This window comes from Hakea prostrata, chromosome 2 (genome assembly GCF_041222555.1).
Source record: "Hakea prostrata isolate BN-2017 chromosome 2, UWA_Hpros_2, whole genome shotgun sequence".
Taxonomy (NCBI): domain Eukaryota; kingdom Viridiplantae; phylum Streptophyta; class Magnoliopsida; order Proteales; family Proteaceae; genus Hakea; species Hakea prostrata.
In genome coordinates this window covers 55,539,801-55,560,320 of record NC_142601.1, presented here as the reverse complement: position 1 = coordinate 55,560,320, position 20,520 = coordinate 55,539,801, and the positions used below count along the sequence as shown (strand labels likewise).

Genomic DNA, 20,520 nt, shown 5'->3' with positions numbered 1-20,520 from the left:
TCGCTTGGAAAAGTGTATTCTTGATGGGCAAAAAACAGATATTGTACTTGCTGCTTCTCCTCTTCTGATTGATGATTCTTTTGGGGGTTCTGTGACATCTTCTTCTGGAAATGCTGTGGCTTCAAGCAATGGTATTGGTAGCATGGTGGGTGGTGTCGTTGGAGGTGTTGTTGGAGGAGATGCTGGCTGGAAACTCTTTAGTGAAGGGTCTTCTTTGGTTGATGAAGGTGTGGTCGTATTTGTCACACATCAAAAGGCTCTGGTGGTAAGGATTACTTAGAGGATTGTGCAAAATAAAGATTGGGATAAGGTTGTACATGCTGCAGTGTTTAAACTGCTCTTACACTCTCACCTCCTTGACCATGTGAGACCCCTTGTATATGAATTGTGAGGCACCCTCTCCTGTGCACCCACTGGGTTGGCATGGAATTTATTGGGAGATCGCATGTAGATCCCTCCCATGAAGATATATCCCTTTATCTTGTTATTTTCTGTCCGTTCTTCATTTTAGTAAGTTGACGATGCCTCTTTGCCTTTAATATAGGTTAGACTTAGTCCTGCTTTGTACGTCTATGCACAGTTGTATAGACCTGATGGTGTCCGAGAAGGTTCCATGCCTTACACTGCATGGAAATACATGAAACAGCCCCGTGCTTCATCTCCTGGTAAGATAAAGTTACTTAATGCCCCAAAAGAGTACTTTCTTTGTAATGATATGATCTTGTGGCAGAAGATGTTCCTGGAGAGATATTGGAAAGAGCTTCGTTGCTTGCGATTGCATGGGATAGGAAAATCCAAATATGGAAGCTGGTTAAGTCAGAGATGAAAGTATACAAGGAATGGACTCTTGATAGTACTGCAATTGGTGTGCAGTGGTTGGATGATCAGGTGCCAGATGAATTTTGCTCTTCATTTTCTTCTTTACCTAGATTGTTGTTGCTTGTAGTTGGTATTTTGTTGTTCCACTTACTATTGCAATTTATCGAAGCATGAAAAGCTGCTGCCACCCCTGTATGCAAAAACTGATGATCATCGTGTAAAATTATTTCAGATGTTGGTAGTTCTCACGTTGAGAGGGCAACTCTGTTTGTTTGCAAAGGAAGGGACTGAGCTTCACCGAACGAGTTTTGCTGTAGATGATTCTAGAGGAGATGATCTTGTAACATATCATACTTGCTTTACAAATGTCTTTGGGAACCCTGAGAAGGCTTATCATAATTGTGTATCTGTACGAGGTGCTTCAATATACATTCTTGGGCCTATGCGTCTTGTGGTTTCTCGTCTTCTCCCATGGAAGGAGCGTATTCAGGTTTTGCGCAGGGCAGGTGACTGGATGGGTGCGCTGGACATGGCAATGAGGCTCTATGATGGTCAAGCACATGGTGTTATTGATCTCCCTCGAACCCCAGATGCGATACGAGAAATCATAATGCCTTACTTGGTAGAATTGCTTTTATCCTATGTTGATGAAGTTTTTTCTTATATTTCTGTTGCATTCTGCAACCAACTTGGAAAGGTTGAAGAAGTGGATGAAACAGACAGTAAAAGTGGTTCTGTCCATTCAGAGATGGATGAGCAATTTGCCCGCGTTGGTGGAGTTGCAGTAGAATTTTGTGTCCATATCAAAAGGACTGACATCCTATTTGATGACATTTTCTCCAAATTTGTGGCTGTTCAACATGGAGGTATTTTCTTTTGTTAGTGTGGACTTGTAATTTCTGCGTCTGATATGCAGTATAACCATAATAGATGTATAGAAGCCTTAGTGTCATTTGGATAATACTTGCAGTTGGTGTTTATATATCTTCGTATGTTTGTCCTTTCTGTTACTGGAAAAAAGAAGACAGTAGAAGGAAAAAAGGAGGATAAGTTCTGAGTCTTTTGAACTTTTATCACATCATGTTTGGCACTGATCTGACCTATTCTGGATAGTCTGGTTGATTCTAGAGCTGAGTTTCTAGCCAAAGACAGCTTGGAGGGTGTTTTTTTTTTTTTTTGGGGGGGGGGGGGGTTGCAGATCCTTTTATAATCTCATTCTCTCTCTTATTTTTGAATCTTTGATAAGGTAAAGCAAAGCACAAAGGCCTGAACCAGGGAAAAAAATGAGGAGAGGGACAAGTTAGTTTTTTTTTTTTTTTTGTTCTTCTTCTTCTTCCTAGAAGGCACAATGTCCACTATGAAATCATCACCAAGATGGTTGAGCCCTTTGGTAGTGTGAGAACTTCTTTTGCTGTGAAGAGGGGGTGAAGGAGTTTCTGAATCAGACGTGTTACCAAAATAGCCAGCAACCGGGGCTGCATCCGAGGTGGGGGAGATAGTGGTAGAATCAGGCATAGAAGAGGGGCAGGGGGTCTGGACCAAAGGAGGGGAGAGAGGAGAAGGGATTGAAGAGGAAAGAGAAGGGAGAGAAGGGCGAGTGACATGAGGAGGAATGGGAGGGACGGAGTAAGTGGGAGGGGGTTGGGCTGGGGGGGGGGGGGATGAGGCCTGGAGATGGGCTGGGCTAGAGGAGGAGGGACGATGGGAAATTGGGGGGGGGGATTAGGCCAAGAGGAGAGAGGGTCGGATCTCCACCATTTTGCCCTGTAAAGTATAATAAATTTCAAACTAACATTTTCTGTTTCATTGTTTAATTCTTCTGAAAATTCTATTGCAGTAGTATTACAAATACTTTGGGAACAACCTTTTTTGTCACCAGGTACATTCTTGGAGCTTTTGGAGCCATACATATTGAAGGATATGCTTGGGTTTCTGCCCCCTGAGGTACTTTCTGATGAGTCATGAATTTGGTTTTCTTGTTGAACTTGATATTCGTAACATAGTTTCCTTCTACCTAGTTTTTTAATGATTTCTCTAATAGATAATGCAAGCTCTGGTAGAGCATTACAGCAGCAAAGGATGGTTGCAACGTGTTGAGCAGTGCGTGCTTCACATGGACATTTCTTCCTTGGATTTCAATCAGGTTGTTTTTGTCATGTAGCTTTATGTTCTTGGTCTATAATGCACATGAACAGTCCTTAATGAATTTGGTGAATACTAATTTCTAGGAATTGCATACTGGTGGTATTTATCTGATGTATATGGTCCTATAATTTTGATTAAATTTGTAGGTGGTCAAGCTGTGCCGGGAGCATGGGTTATATGGTGCCCTTATATATCTTTTCAACAGAGGTTTAGATGATTTTCGGGCACCTTTAGAGGAACTCTTGATGGTTGTGAGAAATAGCCAGATGGATAGTGCGGTTGCTATAGGGTATGCTGCTTTAACCTACAGCATAGATGCTGCAAATAAAGATTATTGTGATTTATTTATCTATCTGCCCTTTTTTCAGTTGGGGGTGGGGTGGGGTGGGGTGGGGAGGGGGAGAGCTGGTGTTTCTGGTATTCTGTGAATAATGGTAAAATGTTGTATGATGTATTTATCATTGATTTTTAAAATAGTAGTGCAAGTGCCTGAGTGATGCAGATCTAGCACAAAAAACAGCCTATTTTCCTTTTGAAAATCAACCTAAGATTGATAGAGATGGGTGTTAGACCTTTGTTTAATATGTTTGTGTGGTCATGGGCCTATCCTATGGGCCCAAAAGTTCAGCATCCAGGTCAAGCACGAAAATAGGTTAGTTTATTAGTGTTTTTTGGGTGTATAGTTTAGTTTATTAGTTTAATTGGTTTAATTAATTTAAATCCTGCCCAACTTAAATTATTAGGGCAGAATAGTCTTTTTCTTATCTTATATTTCAGCTTTAAGAGTCTAAGTCAGTCAGTTTCTGTTTCCCTAATTTAAATTAGTTTCCAAGTCCTAATTTCAATAGGACTTTGTATATAAGACTATAAATGACCCCCGATTAGATTAGAGAACAGCTTTTCTATGAATGAAAATGAGCATCATCCCTTTGAGCATTTTTGTGTCAATTAGAGTGAGGAAACAAGCATTAAGAATTCTGGTTCTGTCAATTAGCTTGAAGATCCAGACCTTGGGAAGGTTCTAGGTGAAATCAAGCCTAGACACCTGTGACTAGTTGAGGATTGGAGTTCAACCTTCAACTGAGTATTCCATCCACAAGGCTCCATCCAGGTATTTAGCTGCTTTCACTCCATTCTCCTTCTCATATCCATGGTGGGAGATCTCGCCACTCAAAAAAAGCGAGATCTCGGTCGAGATCTACCAAAATTTTGGCGTAATCTCGGTGGGTTTTAGGGTCTCGTTTGGGCTGAAACTTGGTATTTAGCCTATTTAAGGCCTTTTGAACACATTTGTGGCCTTAGATTTGTGAGAAAATAACCCTAAGTATGTCTTCTAAGTCGACTAAGTATGTCTTCTAAGTCGACCCCCTATGTGTAAAATCGAAATTCTGTGAAATGCAAGGTTAGACAACATGTAATGTAAAGATATCAAGTAATTCAAGTTATCAACTATCAAGTATCAAATACATTAACATTACACATCAAGTATTCAAGTGATCAAACTATTAAAGAACTTAAATGTCTTCAAAATTACGACCATAGGAAGTTTTAGACTTTTAGTAAGTCATAAATCATAATCCATAAGTTTACAATCACAACTCACAAGTCATAAGACTGACAAGAGTACAAGAGTAACAAGATTACAACTTACAAAATTACAACTTACAACTTACAAGACTCCAAGACAATAAGACTATAAGAGTATCACTCAACATTTTGCATCAACTGATTCCGAACGTTGACCACATGACTCCCAAGTCAACCCATCACTGTAGTATGTCCCTTATCGGTTTATATGGAACTGATATGTCTCAATGTCAGAATACTGGAGAAATAGCACTCTGGGATAACCGTCAATCGTGGATGGGTGAAAGTGCCATTTATGTTGTTGTTCATATTGCTATTGAGTATGTGGGTAGGGGTTTCTAAACCACTTAGTTAACAACCCACCTTCACTCTCATATGTGTACTCTCCAGGTGCATGGTCTTGAGGAATAGCATGATCTCCATAAGAAGAATACCCAGTGTAATCTAACCCGGTGCTTTGATCCTCGTATAGGTACCCCAATGACTGCCAACTGTTCAAACTTTGTTGTTGTGAATCACTGTGACCATGATTTAGGCTCATGCTTCCCATGTTCAATTCAAGATCCTGCATGCTCGCATCATCATTTGTTTGCCCCTGGTTTGATCTGCTCTTCCTACTCCTAGTATAAGTCCGAGAGATAGGGGAACTGTGGCTCGCATTTGTCGGATGACTCGGACCTGGTGGAGGTGACTCCCTTTGTTGACCCTGACTTCCACCAGCAACACCACCAGCCTGACTGCCTCCATGACACGATGGCTGACTTGGGCCACTTGGCCCTTTGGTATCATCGGCATCATCTGAACTCCCACTACTAGATGTCACCGCAGTTGTTTCAAGTTGACCAGGTGGCTCCACAAATGGTACAGTTGGTCCTTTTGTTGCTACAGCAGCCGAACCCTCATCAGAAGACATGTGCTCAACCACAACATTTGGGCCCATAGCAGCAGCAATGGTAGGATCCGGCTGCCCTCTTGGCCCATCCAGCATTGGCCCACCTCGATCCCTAACCCACTGATATATGACATCATCTTCCTCATCTTCTGCGGGGGGTTCGTGGAATATATCAGTCAACTCAATTGGTTTGCGATTTTCGTCAGCTATATCATCTTGTATGTGCCCTACTCTTAATCTCATGTTGTAATACACATACACTAAGTCCTCGAGCCTCTTACTCCCTAATCTATTTCGTACCTTACTATGGATGAGCGAGAAGGTGCTCCAGTTCCTCTTGCAACCAAAGGATGAGCAAGTCTGTGAGAGTATTTTAATTGCTAAGTCCCTGAGATTTGGCGCACTAGTTCCATATAGCACCCACTAGTTAGCTGCATAACAAAAAATAAGAATGCATTAGGCAAGTAAATCTTAATATTTATATAACTTATCAGTTATCATTTACAGATGTTGAAGTATATACACTTGGGCTATTTACTGTTCACGACACTATTCACGTGAACAGTAACTTTGTTTGTACTGTTTACGTGAACAGTGTTATGCTATTGATGTTATTATACTTTCAATTTCTAATGTTGGAGTCTTGCTACATAAGTTTTGGGAGTTTTTAGAAAGCATAGTTTCTATTTTCAGAACTTTCTATTTTAGGAGCTAGGAAGTTACTAAAGTTGTAATTTTTTTTTTTCCTTTTTCTAGAGGACAATTACTTGTCTCTCAAGTTGTATTAGATTCATTAGAAGCTATAAATAAAAGGGCTCTGTGATTCTAGACTCTTAAGCAAGAATCACAGGCCTCTTCTACTGGTTTTTCATCTCTCTTCTCTCTTTTCTTTGTTCTAGTTCAGCTGTTGTTTTGATTATTTAATGCTTGTTTTCTAACAACAGAGTTATAGACTTAATGACTTATAGTAATGGACTATTTACCAGGATCATTTTTTTGCCTAGTTGCAACCGCATAGGGCTTTCCAAAACTCCCAGAGGCATCCCTGAACTCCCTGATCCGTACACCAATTCTTCAATTATTGTATTATGTATATGCTTAATGCACTAATGCAAGAAGTTGAAGAAACAATTGAATAAATTCTCACCTCTCCATTAATTGTCCCCTGCATGACGGGATTTGACACAAGCTTCTCCATCACATCTTGCACCGCACTCATCAACCTTACATTAAGCCCCAGATCATTCTTGTAATGATACTTTGGGTTGAGGTAGTAAGCTTGCATTGTGGAAATAAAAAATTTGGTTAGTGATTTGGTTGTTTACTTGTTTATAAATTATAAGTTATAACTTATAACAAATTAAGAATGTAAATTAAAGTATACAACAAAAACTTAAAAGACTTAAAAAGTGACTCACCAGCCAAGTGCAAAGGATGCATCAAGTGCATCTCCCATCTATCATCAATGATCCTCTCGTAGGATTTGAAGGAGCTAGGGGCAACAGCTCTAACCAACTCTTTCATTTGCTGGAGGGCAGCATATATGTGGGGCATTGTGGACTTCTTCTCTGAATCCACCATCCTTAAAACAAAACAAACACAATAGGCTCTATAATGCCCACTATCCTATTCAACTACCTCCAAAAGGAATCATCATCAATGGTTTTTTGGACTAGTACTGCATCAGGATGGCTAGATCTACTCCAATTAAACCACTCCTCACTTGCAAATGTGTGCCGTAGACCCGCCACTTTCTTCTGGAAGCTTTTCAGAGCTACATAGTTGGTGGCGAATATAGTCAATCCAGGTCTGACTAGATCACCCTTACAGTGCTTCCTCATCATCTTCAGCACATAACCATGGTTATAAATAAAATTACTTACCCTTCTAACCTTGTCAACCACAACATTGATCGACTTTCTTTTCCCCAAGTCCTTCAACATAAAATTAATCAAATGCGCTGCACATGGTGTCCAAAAGAGGTGGATCTTGCTGCTCTTCTTCTTCATCAACATTTCACCAACTTTTTTGAAGTTAGCACCGTTATGTGTGACAATTTGGATAACATTCTTTGGCCCTACCTCGATGACCACCTCCCTAAGAAGCTTGTAAAGGTAGTCAGCATCTTTGATTTTATCTAAGGCATCCACTGACTTAAGAAAGGATGTCTTTCCATTGTAGCTCAACATGAAATTAATGATGGGCTGTTTAGTAGAACCAGTCCATCCATCAGCCATCATAGTAACACCATATGTACTCCATTTTTCCTTTAATGGACCAATATATTCCTCCACCTCCTGCTTTACCTTTGGTAAATATTTATTCATTACTTCCCAAGCTGTTGGGCCTTTAACCCCTACACCTGCCCTAGCAACTGCATTGATCATCCCCTGATAGTATGATGTTTTGGCTACATTGGCTGCAATGTTGTTGTAGAGCATGAATTTGCTGATTACCAACCTAGCTTCCTCCTCCCTACTGCCTTCTTTACCTCCAACAAACATATATGGAATGCTTCTTTGATAGATGTCTTGATGCTTGAAAAGAGAGGGGTCTTGGTCAAATGTGGCATCATAATGTCTAGTCTTCCTCCTCCTTTCGGTCCTCTCACTTCCATGAAAACCATGTCTAGGTGGCATGGATGCCCCTAACCCCGAACCACCTGCTCCTCTTGTCTGTTCATATTGCCTCAAATTCTCAAAATGTGTGGACTGACTACTAGCTTCCATTGCAGCCTTCATCTGTCTCCACTCGGCCTGTGACTCACTCCCATAACCCTCCTCCTCTCCTCATCGTCATCTAACTCCTCATCAACATCAACAAAAGGTCTAGCCAGCACTGTATCCTCAAATTCCCTTTGCTTTTGTGCCATGTCCTCCTTTTTTTGTCTCCCTCCCTTTAAAGTTGCTACAATTGCTTTTTGCACTTCATAAGGAACCTTGGGACACTTGGAAACATCTTTGTAGCCACCAGCCAAATGTTGCTTTAACTTTGGTTGAACCACTAGAATTCAAGGTCTTGAGGCAATACTTGCATCAGGATTTTTTCTTGTTGGTAGTCAGTGGATCTCCATGTTGCCAAACAATGTCTTGAGTCTCACTACCAGTGCTGCCACTCCCACTAGTTGCCATTTAAGATACAAGTATACAACACTGAAATACATACATGAATGTTCCCAAATAATCACTTGAATAATTTTTAGATAAATAAAAACATGTAAAAACAATTTATAAAACAACAAAACACACACACTTTGTTCTAAGATAACATATATACAATGCTCAAATAAACATGTTTGTATTTTTAGAATAAACTACATAATATGAGCATCATTTAAAAAAAAAGATAAAATTTTTAATAAAATATTATTTTTTATAAAACCAATTTATAAATCAACAAAACACACTTTGTTCTAGGATAACATATATACAATGCTCAAACAGACATGTTTGTATTTTAAAAATAAACTACATAATATAAGCGTCATTAAAAAAAAAAGATAAAATTTTAATAAAATATTATTTTTCATAATTATTTTATTTAAATAAAAAATAAATACAGCAAGCATGATAAATCAAATATGAATACATGGGATTGTAGCCCTCTCAATGTAGTTTAACATAAGTGATAATCACATTCATATCATAAGTATTTTTTTATAATTTACAAATTTTTAGATAATATATTTTTTAAATACAAAAATTTTTAAAAAAATTAATAACAACAAATTAAATTTGTTTCCATGAAAGTGTAGATCAAAGCTTGATCATCAACATATATTTATACTACACTCACACACCCATTGTAGAACCTTCTATTTGAAAAAAATTCAAAGTTGGGGGAAAATCTTACCTTTGTTGAAGATCACTTGAAATAGGCTTGAATGATGATAATCTGCTGTTGTAGATGTGTTGATGATATTTAGAAGTTGAATCCTCAACAAATTCCGGTCAAAATCGACTTTTCCAACGAAAAATACACTTGCAGCGAGAGCGAGGCTTGAGAGAGGCGAGATATGCCTCTCTCGAGCAAGACAGGGGGTTTTAGAACCCCCTAAAGAGGTGGTCCAACCACCTTTGGTGAGATCTTGCCGAGATATTGGCGAGATCTCGCCATCATGTCGAGATCTCCCATCTCTCCACTCTCGTCTTTCTATCTAAGGATAGCGAGATATCTCGAGAGATCTCCCACCTTGCATATCACCTTTTTTATTTTTTTTCCTTTATTATTTTGAATTTTTGGAGTTCAGAACACCCATCAAGGTCAGGTCTATGCCAATCTAATCGTTAGATCTATTCTATGCTTTAGTTAAAACATCCCCCCAATTATAGTGCCCTAGGTCCCAGCATGGTCCCATTTTGACCATCCAATTTCAAGATATCAATATTTATTTTTGTACTTCCCAAACCCCCTCCCAAAACAAGAACCTTCATATCTTCTAATTTAACCATCCAAATCCAACAAAACTCGGAAAATCGTATCCCTTTGTTACCTACATGCCCTCCAAGTTTCAATCCATTCTGGTATCTATATGCTCTGGTTCCCCATCTGAAGAAATTTACCCCATAAATCCCATGGGATGGGCTATGTATCCTTCAGGTCATAAATATCATTTAAGAGAATTTGATTTTTAATCATGAAGCCCTAACTTAACATCCCCCCCCCCCGGTAGAAATCATCCTATCACAGCCCATATCACAAAGAACCCCCCAGTATCCCATACCCAAAATTTCGAGAAGCCGTTTCCTGGTCCAATATGAGTTGATACGCTTAGAAGATCTTGGAAGAAGTAGCCGTCATTATATTGGAAGAAATAGGCTTTTATTTGCTTCCCTTTTACCGACTGTTTTTTGGGTCCAAATAATTTACCAAAGAAAATATGTCATGGATTTTTATCCTGGTCCGAATGGCTCCAAATTTTCTTCATTATGTTGCATTTTAAAGGCTTTGTCATGCATACAGTGAAAACATCTTGTTTGTTGTTTCTTCATACTGAAATTTTTTGGTTTGCTGTGGATTTTGGAAACAGATATCGGATGCTTGTTTATCTGAAGTATTGCTTTTCGGGACTTGCTTTTCCTCCAGGTATGTGCTAGGTTGTTGTTGGAACTTATGCAGCGAGGTAATTATAAATTATTATGTTTGTCTTGATATTAACTTTCCGAATATCAAATGAAATATGACATCACTGGATCCTTTTAACATGGCTACTGTTATTTTATCAATCTTAATATTAAGTTACTGGATGAGGAATGAAGTATGAGGGCACTGGATTCCTTTTAAGTACACCTGATCTACTGTACTAGCAAGTAGCAACATCTTCATACACCTAATTTATTGTTTCCGATTTGATGGGGTACGCCTTTTAAGTGTTTGACCTCATTATTACAGGCTTATGGCGTAGGCTGGCCATATGATATAGTTCCACTTGATGCAGAAGTCCCTATCCGACAATTGGCATCACATTGTCCCCTCATTAATTGTATCAGATCCAGCTGCAGTAAGCCACCATGATGAGCTTAGCTCCTCAACCCTGTACATGTGCAAGTTGTGCTCCACAGTCCATGCTAGGAGGATCTAGGCCATCCAAAAGTTTGGTGGATTATCAGCTGGCTTGGCAGAATGTTGGTCTCTGATAAATCATCTAGCATAGAGATTCTGCCCGTGCAGAATTCAAGATTTACAAATTAGATTGACTTAATGGAAAGCTCACTTGCTCACAAGTCACAACCTCTGCGGCAGTTGAGTGATCCATTAGTGGGAGGAGATCTGACTCCATGCAAACAACCCGAGGCACTTGACCTTGGATTGTCAACTTTGGATGAGTTCCCCCCCCCCCCCCCCCCCAAAAAAAAAAAAAAACTAAAACCAATAGCAAGGGCAGGTCCCACTTAGCCACGTGTGACCCCTATTGAGAATCCCTTCAGACTTTGGCAATGATTTGTCACCACCTTGCCTGTGTTTAATACAGAATTAATATGCCTCTCTCTCTCTCTCTATATATATATATATGTGTGTGTGTGTGTGTGTGTGTATATTGGGGGTGATATGTAGTCTTGTATATAAGTCTTGTGCAGAGAACAGCAAAGTCAATTTCTGCCACTAGAGATGCTTCCTTACCATTCGTATAATCTGAGATCTCACCGTGTCCCCTAAATTGGTGCATTAGGAAAATTACTGGCCTTCTGTTATTAAGTGGTAATTGATTTCTGAACACAGTCCATGATGAGTTCTGCAAATTCTCAAAGGTCACTTGCTAAATGGTTATATGAGCTGATATTCCACAATACCTCTTCCTGATGTAGTTGGATGAGATGAGATGATATGAAACTAGAATTAAATCGTTTAATGCCCCCTTAATTTCCCTGTTTTTCTTTTTTAGATTAAACATCTTAGAACTTTCTCTTTGCCGCATTCTTCATTCATGGAAGCATCTTAGAACTCTTTAGAAGTACTTAACCATCATTTGTCTTGCAGGTCACGGCACCATTCCTTCTACCCGTTTAACTTCACTTAGGGTAGAACTTGTGCAGTTTCTGCTAGAGGATGCTAATACCCCCAATTTACAAGTTTCATCTACCATCAAATCATCCCCTGGAGGCTTTCCAAACCTGTACCATCTCTTATTGTTGGATACTGAAGCTACTTTGGAAGTACTGAGTTGTGCATTTCTGCAACAAGAAATTCAGAAATCTGACCATTCGTTGCATGGCTTGGTGAATAGTGATGCAAATGATGGCATCAAGGATAATGAGGACATCAATGGCGAGATGGAAAATCCAAATATGATGGTCCAGAATATCATAAGCACCCTTGTTTGTATTCTTGATCTGGAAAAATCTGAGGTGGGAAGGTTCTCTAGCATAGATGATACTGTGTCCCAAGAAATATGGCCTTCAAAGAAAGACACGGGCTATTTACTAGAGTTTATTGCTTATTTTGTAGCTTGTAAAAGAGCTACTGTGTCAAAAAATGTACTGAATCATATTTTTGAGTACTTGACCTTTGATGATAATAGCTCACCAGGTGTTCCTGGTCAAAAAACTGAAATTTCCAAAAGAAGAGAAAAGCAGGTGCTTGCCCTTCTAAAAGTGCTACCAGAAACAGACTGGAGTTCATTGTTTGTGTTACATCTCTGTGAGAAGGCCCAATTTTACCAGGTAACTTTTGCAATGTGGTTGTTTTTCCCATTCCTTCTACAGTCTCTGAAAGCTTGAATTTTACTTTTTGTTGAAGGCCTTTGTGCTCTTTAGGTTTTTGGTGCATGAAATTTCTCTACAATCACTAGCATCTATTGATTATATGTACCAATCTACAGGTTTGTGGCTTAATACATGCTAGCAGGGGTCAGTATCTTGCAGCCTTAGATAGCTATATGAAAGATGTAGATGAACCTGTCCATGCCTTCTCCTTTCTCAATTCCACATTGCTACAGTTGGGGGAAACTGAATCTGCTGATTTCCGGTCAGCAGTCATTTCTCGAATTCCTGAGCTGGTTAACTTAAGCAGGTGAAGCTGTAAATGATTTATAAGTTACTACAGTTCTTTTTTTTTTTGGTTAAATTGTTCCAACAATCGTTTACTCTATCTTGACTTTGTTTTGATAGCTAAACACTTTTATTATATCCATTTGTAGAGAGGCCACTTTCTTTTTGGTCATTGACCATTTCAACAAAGAAAGCCATCAAATCCTTTCTGGACTCCGCTCTCACCCGAAAAGCCTTTTCCTTTATTTAAAGACAACTGTTGATGTTCATTTGTCTGGCACACTTGATTTTTCTTCTTTGGAGAAAGTTGGTCATCTGGATCTCCCAAATGGAAGAAGGATGAAGGATCAGTCAAGTGAAGTTGAGGCATATTTCGCGAGGATCTCCGAATTCCCAAAGCTTCTACGCCAAGATCCTATTAATGTAACTGATGAAATTATTGAACTTTATCTTGAGGTGAGCACTTCCACCATTGGGGCATATTATCCACACTATTGTAGAATCACTTGTTTCTTTCAAAGGGTTCCCTTCTTTTTCTTTCCCGTTGTCATTATTTGTTATTTTTTTCACTTCCCTAGTACTTGTCTGTGGCTTCCAGCTTGTTTTTAATTGGACTCCTTATGCTATTGCTGCTGCTCTTTTTTTTTTTTGGGGGGGGGGGGGGGGGTGTATAACTTCAAAGTTAATGATTTTTTGAACTTATTTTTAATATAAGTCCTTAGTCCACTTGCTTATTAAAATGTCTCTTTGATTACCTGCCTGCTTCAACATTTTGTTGTAGGATTGAGGTATCCTGACCTACTTGAGGTAATAGTTGATATGCCAATTCTAATGGAAATCTTATCAAATATGTGATGGACAGATTGATGGCAAATTTTCTTTGATATATATATAAGTAGGGGTTCTCTTAAGTTTATAGGTGAAAACAATTGCTGTATCTTGTGCTTGGGAACATGTATTGGATGTAAGTTGGAGAAGAAACAAATAGAGAAAGAAATTTATTGAGATATAGATGACTAGGTGTAGTGACACTGGAGAATTAGGGAAGGTGAAGGATTGCAAGATAGAGTTGAATACGGATAATATAAGTTGAATCAAGAAAGAAAGCAGAAAAGAATGATAAGAGAAGAATATGTGGTCAAGTTCAATTTTAATGGTTTTTCTTCAGGAAATTCAGGTATTGCAGGGTAGGGTGAGTAATAAGATCTTCCAAGGGGGTCTATTCTGTGGACTTAATAGGGGTGAGGGATTCATCAAGGTTTGATATCCTATCTTTGTTTGGGTTGAAGTTTTCCATTTGTTCTATTTGGGGAATGTGAAATACTGAATAGAAAGTACGAGGTAAATTTTTTCATATCATTTAGTGTATTAGACTTTCACTAGTGAATTCCTTCCTTCCATTGGGAACCCAGGATGGCAAATGATTGGCAAGTCTTATGGCTTCACAGGGGTTTTGAGGGTGAGATGGTGTAATGGGACTTCCTTTGCTTAAATGACAGCCTAGAGGATTGCTGACAGTGTAGCTTTTCTTTTTCTTTTCCCCCTTTTTTCCAGCTAATTGGATTTGGGGCCATTTAGTGGACATGCCGTGGCACAATGGTAAAACCGTAAAAGTTGTGCTATTGCAACCTGTTGATTGTTGGTTCAAACTTTGCAGCAGCCTCTCCATCAAAGCAGGGGGAATGGCCGTGTACATTTGCCTTTTCCACACCCCGCAGCTGTGGGGCCTTATTTACTGGGCTGCTCTTTGCATTTGGGGCCATTCGGTCAGTCATTCGAATTAGTAGTTTTTTCTAAAGAAAAACAAGTGAAAGACAGGAAAGAGAAAAAAGAAGAGGAGGTATGCTATCTTCGTGTTGTCTTATTACACTACGGAGATGGTGTTATTGTAGTTATAATTGTATTGTGGATTCTAGTGGTCTTCCGGAAATGTTGAATATTGTCAAGCAATTCATGTAACCAGGCCTAAACAGCCCCCCAAAAGGCCCAAGCCCATCCGAGAGCAAGAGGCAACTCCGCAGGGGGTGGGGTTTGAATCTGACCAGGGTAGAATGGTCATTTTCCACCCCTGGATCGAGTCTTACATAGTGGGTCTAGTCCAATTTTATTTTGGGAAATTAATTCTGTTTTTAATTCTATTTTTGAAGTCCCAGTTAGTGAGTTTAATTAGGTATTTGATTGTTAGTGGGTGAGGATAGGGTTCCCTAATTTTAGGAACCTTATCTTAATAGTATTTTTATGTAAGGCAAGTCCTATTTTAGTAAGTATCTGGATCCCAATTAGGTAGGGATTCATTATTTGAGTCTAGTGAAGTTTAGGGGGCTATAAATAGCCTAGTTTTCACTGGAAGCTTTCAGTTTTGATCACTGAATAAAGAGAATTTGAGAATTGGCTTTGGTAAAGTCGTGTGATCCCCTTGGGTACCCTGCGGCTGGTTTGTGTGGCTTTGTTCTTCAAGTTTGAGATCTCCATTGTCATCTTCAAGCTTCCTTCTGCAAATTCCAGCAGGTTCTCTCACACATAAGTTAATAAGCTTTCTAGCCCTTCCCCTGCAGTTTCAGTCCATCCCTACCCTGTTCCTCACCACCGTGACCTTCACCCCCTTCCCCCTTTCCCCGTATTACAGCAAGCTTCCCTCCCCATTCGACCTTCATTCCTAGCCCCTTTGAACCCTATTTTTCCTTCCCTAGTGTCGTGCTAACCCTTAAGAGAACATCCCTAGCAGCTACTGCCCAATCTGCCTAACTTTACAGTTTTCTGAAAATCTGCAATTCATCCTCCCCAATTGAGTGCTGCAAAATTTTACCTAACCCTAGCTCAACCTAGTTCAGACCTAAAACCCCATTGCCAGCCTTCGTTTGGATCCCAAATCCACCCTGAAACCCTGCAGCTTGATCAAATTTCCTTGCTGGACTTTCCTGGGCTAACCCTAATTTTGGGGGATTACCTAGAAACCCTAACCTTGGACCTCGGGTTTCATCAAGAAGTTACATAGTGGTGCAATGACTACATTGCTCAATGTCAAATGGCTTAATTGTTGATTTATGAGGCCATGACTTTTGTTAAGTCGCTGTTTACGTGAGGTTTCTGCACAGATAAAACTTTGTCAATAATTCAGAAATTTTTTGGTTTTTAGGGATCGATTATCTTGAATCTAGATCAATATAAAAATGATTCTTGCCTCTTGGCTTGGCTATTTATTCAGGTAACATATAGTTCAGCTTGGAAATGTGAAATCTTTCAAAATCTCAGCAAGAAATACAAAAAACCCCAAATCGGCAAAAATTTAAAATTCAAACCACCTACTTTTAAATACTTGAATTACTCTTGACTGATTTTTGTCCATTTTGTTGAACAATTTAAAGAAATTTGAATCCCAAATCGGAGTCATCTGCTGGCTGGTTGTCTTGGAGATAATAGTGGTCCATCATATAATCATGCCATACATAATGGATATATGAGACATCGAGATTGTCGAGGAGATGATTTTGTTTCCATGCATCTTCTATGCCGATCAAGCAATCTGGAATGCTATTGAGATTAGTGTTGTTGAATTTGGCCATACTGAACTGTAATTGGAGCCATTCTTCATGTTCATCTACCCAAGAGAGATAGAGATCGTAGTCCATTGTTGCATAAACAAAATGGCTAGCATGATAGGCGAAGTAATGATTTGTGTCAGGTTGGACATGTTCAACAAAATGAGGATGAATATGGTCGGGGTCACGATGAAATACAATAATTGCATATTCATTGGTTTGGGATTGAAAGAAAGTGAGCCATTGTTTGAGAGGCTGGAATTCAGCAAGAAGCCGGGCTAGGTATCTTTGACGAGGAGTAGGAGGATGAAACCAATGAGGAGTGATTATAATGAAGAATATTAGGAGGTCGGTTGCAATGATCAATATAGTGGACAATGGCCTGGGTAGGGAAACAAAGGGCTATTTTATGGACAACAAAAAGGTTCTTGAAGAACACATAATATTCTTTTTTAGAAGTCCAGAACTGGTCAATGATGAATAGGGTAAGGTATGAATAGGATGGATGGCATTTAAACCATGTGTAGGCCATACCATACTTAGAGACCATGATTGCCAGGGTATCCTAGTAAGTGGTTCTGCACCGATTGATAATGGTGTGACAAGAGATGCCACTGTAAATTGGTGGGGGTAGATTTGAGAGGTGTTGTGGATCAATATTCTCTTCAGAGTCTGGATCACCAGGTGGAGGATCCTGAGGTGGTCTTGAGGAGAAAGCTCTTGGGGTAAATGGGAAACAAAGAGGAAGGATGGTCTAGATTTTTTTTTTTTTTTGGGGTGGGGGGGGGGTGTTGCAAAGGCCTGGATAAAAAGTCTGCTAGCACAACTTTGATATGCTTGACTATGAATGACCACTTTGCTAAACCATCTTGCCCATCGAAGTAGTTGTGAATCAAGAAGCATTTTGGGCTTGAATTGAAGCATGCTGGGGAAAGCCGTCATATCCATTTCGATCTGGAATGTCTGGTCAATGAGATGAATTGAAACTTTTCTTTATGGCTGAGACTGGTGAGGAATTGTGAGGAATGTCTGAAGTAGTTGTTTGCTTTTTGTTTTGAGGGAAGTGTTGGTGTTTTGAATGTTTAGTATTGTAGATTTGGGTGGTTTGATTCTTGATCTCTCTTGTTTTAGATAGACATCTAGATGAGAGAGATCCTGTCACAGATGGCATCCTGTGAATAAATTACCCATAATTATTGTAAACCAACTCGGGATCACCAAATCTTTCTGAGTATGCAAGAAGGTTGGGTTTCACAAAACAGATGTCCTTTCAATCAATTCACCTTAATTTCCTAAATCCACTCTGGATCGCCATAAACCTTCGTTCCACTGAAATTAACTTGGGAGTTTTCAAAAGATGTCAAATTTATGCAGAAGGAAAAATGTTTTGGAGTGTTAAAAAAATGACTCTCAAGAAAATAATATAAATAAATCTGTTCCTACTGATTCATGGTGCTCATAACATCTGAACTACTGCTCGAGGATGCAATTTCAGCTAGCTAGGGCCTAGGCTAACCTGAAGGAAGAGAGAGACTGCTGGGGAGAAGCAACTGCTCTAGAACCAGAAAACAGAAAGCCAAGGTATATTCTGCAAAATTGCTTTAAAAACTGACAAAGTAAGAAGAGAAGCAGCCGTAGTCTCTATCATCAAATCGATGCTACTAGTTTTTTATGAGGGGCAAAGCAAGGTTTCTACATAGGATGGTTAAATAGTCTTTTCAAGGCTTATCATCCAGTTAAAGTATGAAAAAGGCTGTCCAATTAATGTAATTGTATACAAGCTGCAAATCCGTACCACTTCACTCTATTGTTGTCAGCATAGAACAAAATTTGGTCAAAACTTTTTTCCCATTTTGGGAACCTCGAAACAAAAAACTAGGGGACTGAAAAAAATCCCAAGTTTCGATTGAAACCGACTAAATTTCGTCGAAACCTAGTCAACCCTGCCGAACCAACTGGTTCATGAGAACAAAAATTCCAAAATTTTGTGGGAAACATGGAAAATTTCATGGAAACTTGGGACTTTTTCCTGCAAGTTTCATAGCTTTCCCAAATTTAATTATTATTATATTTTTATTTCTTTCATGTTTCCCCAAATACTATGACAAATACCCCTTCCATCAGGACTTTCCCAACCAATTTGCGTATTCCCTTAGACTAGTTGTCTTAGGCATGTTGATGACCAGACTTATAATTTTGCAGTTGTTGATTACCTTGACAACCATAGCCATAAAATGTCATGGGATGTCTATGTTCTTTGGTTAGAGGAGAGGATGTTACATGCATAGTACTACTCAGCTCATACAGGATGGATCCACCGAGGCACTCCTCTTGGCACTAAGTTGTACTTTCCTTTTATTGTCAGTTACTTTGTATTTGATGTTTTGAAGTTATGTATATTGAATGACATATCTACATTGATATTTTTAGCAAAATGCAGCCAATGTGTTCTTTATACTCCAATTAGCTTAAATGCAGAGTCCCACCCTAAAATACTCCCTAAAACCTATCGAAACTTGCACAAAAAACTCCTAGTTTCCTCAAAATTTTCCAATTTCCCACCTAGGTTTCCCATTTTCACTTGGTCGAAACTTGAGTTTCCTTGGAATTTTTTTTCTATACTTGTCTTGCACGAGCAAATCAGAAGGTTGTCTTAGGATGAATGTGGTCCCTTAGCATTCCTCAATAATTAACTTGTCTGGACTCTTAAAATTAAACCTTAACCTGCCAAATTTTATTTTTTTAGTAAAAATGCTGAAGATCTTTTCGGATTCTCTTTTGCATGACATTTGCATATTTCGTTGCTACTGGAAAAATACCAATATAACTAATGTGTCCTGAGGATACTGTTAAAGCTTGCCCATGCAAAAAACTGTGTTCCTGTAGTAACTTTAACATATTTAATCTATACTTCTGCTGAGGTGTGGTGTAACAAACTATTGTATCTGACTTGTCATTGACAGCTGCTGTGCCAGTATGAGCGCAATTCAGTTCTCAAGTTCTTGGAAACTTTTGAAAGCTATAGAGTGGAGCATTGTCTACGCTTATGCCAGGAATATGGTGTTATAGACGCAGCTGCCTTCTTGTTGGAAAGAGTGGGTGATGTTGGTAATGCTTTGTCGCTTACTTTGTCTGGCATCAATGAAAAATTCATCATGCTTAATGCTGCTGTTGAAAGGATATTATCCGATGTACCTTCAAGTGGCTTTACTGAGGTGGAGCTTCTCCACTCATTTAGAAGGGTGAAGGAGGTATGTCTTATGCTTCTACACATATTACATCTATATTTGGTAGTCATCTGAATTCGTATGGACCTTCCTGTTTTGCAGGTGGATGTTATACTTGATATATTGCGTTCGTCTATCGGATTATGCCAGCGGAACACCCATCGCTTAGACATTGAAGAGTCAGAATCCCTCTGGTTCCAGCTTCTTGACTCGTAAGTTTGGTATCCATTTGAATTTTGTTTTCAATTGGCAATGCCATGGTAATGTAACTGATTTCCGTCCCAGCACAGCTCAGCCTCTAAGCATTCTCATCTGTGGCATGCGGGAGGTTTCTTAGTAGTTTGAAGGCACAGCCTGTTAGGAACCCCACTACAGCAAGGTTTAACTTCCTCTAAGGCTTGCTCTCAGTTAGTATTGGAAAGGAATTGATCAGTCCAGAACAAAGCAAAACGGAAACTACAAATTAAAGTGTAACAGAAACCAAGTTAACCACCCTGGCTATAAGAGGCCAGTACTCTCCTGCAAGTCTCCTTGCCTAAACCCAATACAATACTTCGATATCCTCCCTCATCCTCTCTCCTGACAATAAAACACTCACCAATGACTAACCCCTAACTGATTCTGCAACTGAATGAATATTTAATCTTAACTGCCCCTGTTTCGCTTCTCCTAGAGTAGACTTGAGTAACTGGGGGCCTAACACAGCCATACAGGATTTACAATTTACCTACATTATTTTGACAAATCATTTTGTTCCTATAATTGCATACAAATGGTGGATCTCCTCACCCTTTTAATTATATCATGATGCTTCCCAGAGCCAT

The 20,520-nt window shown here is 39.2% G+C and overlaps 1 protein-coding gene across 2 annotated transcripts in view; it reads left to right on the top strand.

Annotated features, from left to right (window-relative positions):
* SETH5 (transducin family protein / WD-40 repeat family protein) overlaps positions 1-20,520 on the top strand; it is a 34,717-nt gene that overhangs the window by 4,936 nt on the left and 9,261 nt on the right. The window contains exons 3-15 of one of the 2 annotated variants that reach the window (XM_089145196.1): positions 14-265; positions 545-665; positions 734-888; positions 1,052-1,685; positions 2,699-2,763; positions 2,861-2,962; positions 3,111-3,253; positions 10,473-10,528; positions 11,921-12,603; positions 12,762-12,952; positions 13,080-13,386; positions 19,433-19,720; positions 19,799-19,908. In XM_089145196.1, the coding sequence (XP_089001322.1) occupies positions 14-265; positions 545-665; positions 734-888; positions 1,052-1,685; positions 2,699-2,763; positions 2,861-2,962; positions 3,111-3,253; positions 10,473-10,528; positions 11,921-12,603; positions 12,762-12,952; positions 13,080-13,386; positions 19,433-19,720; positions 19,799-19,908 (3,107 nt within the window). Of the gene's footprint in view, positions 1-13; positions 266-544; positions 666-730; positions 889-1,051; positions 1,686-2,698; positions 2,764-2,860; positions 2,963-3,110; positions 3,254-10,472; positions 10,529-11,920; positions 12,604-12,761; positions 12,953-13,079; positions 13,387-19,432; positions 19,721-19,798; positions 19,909-20,520 lie in introns of both variants that reach the window. The other variant, XM_089145195.1, reaches the window with a different exon arrangement.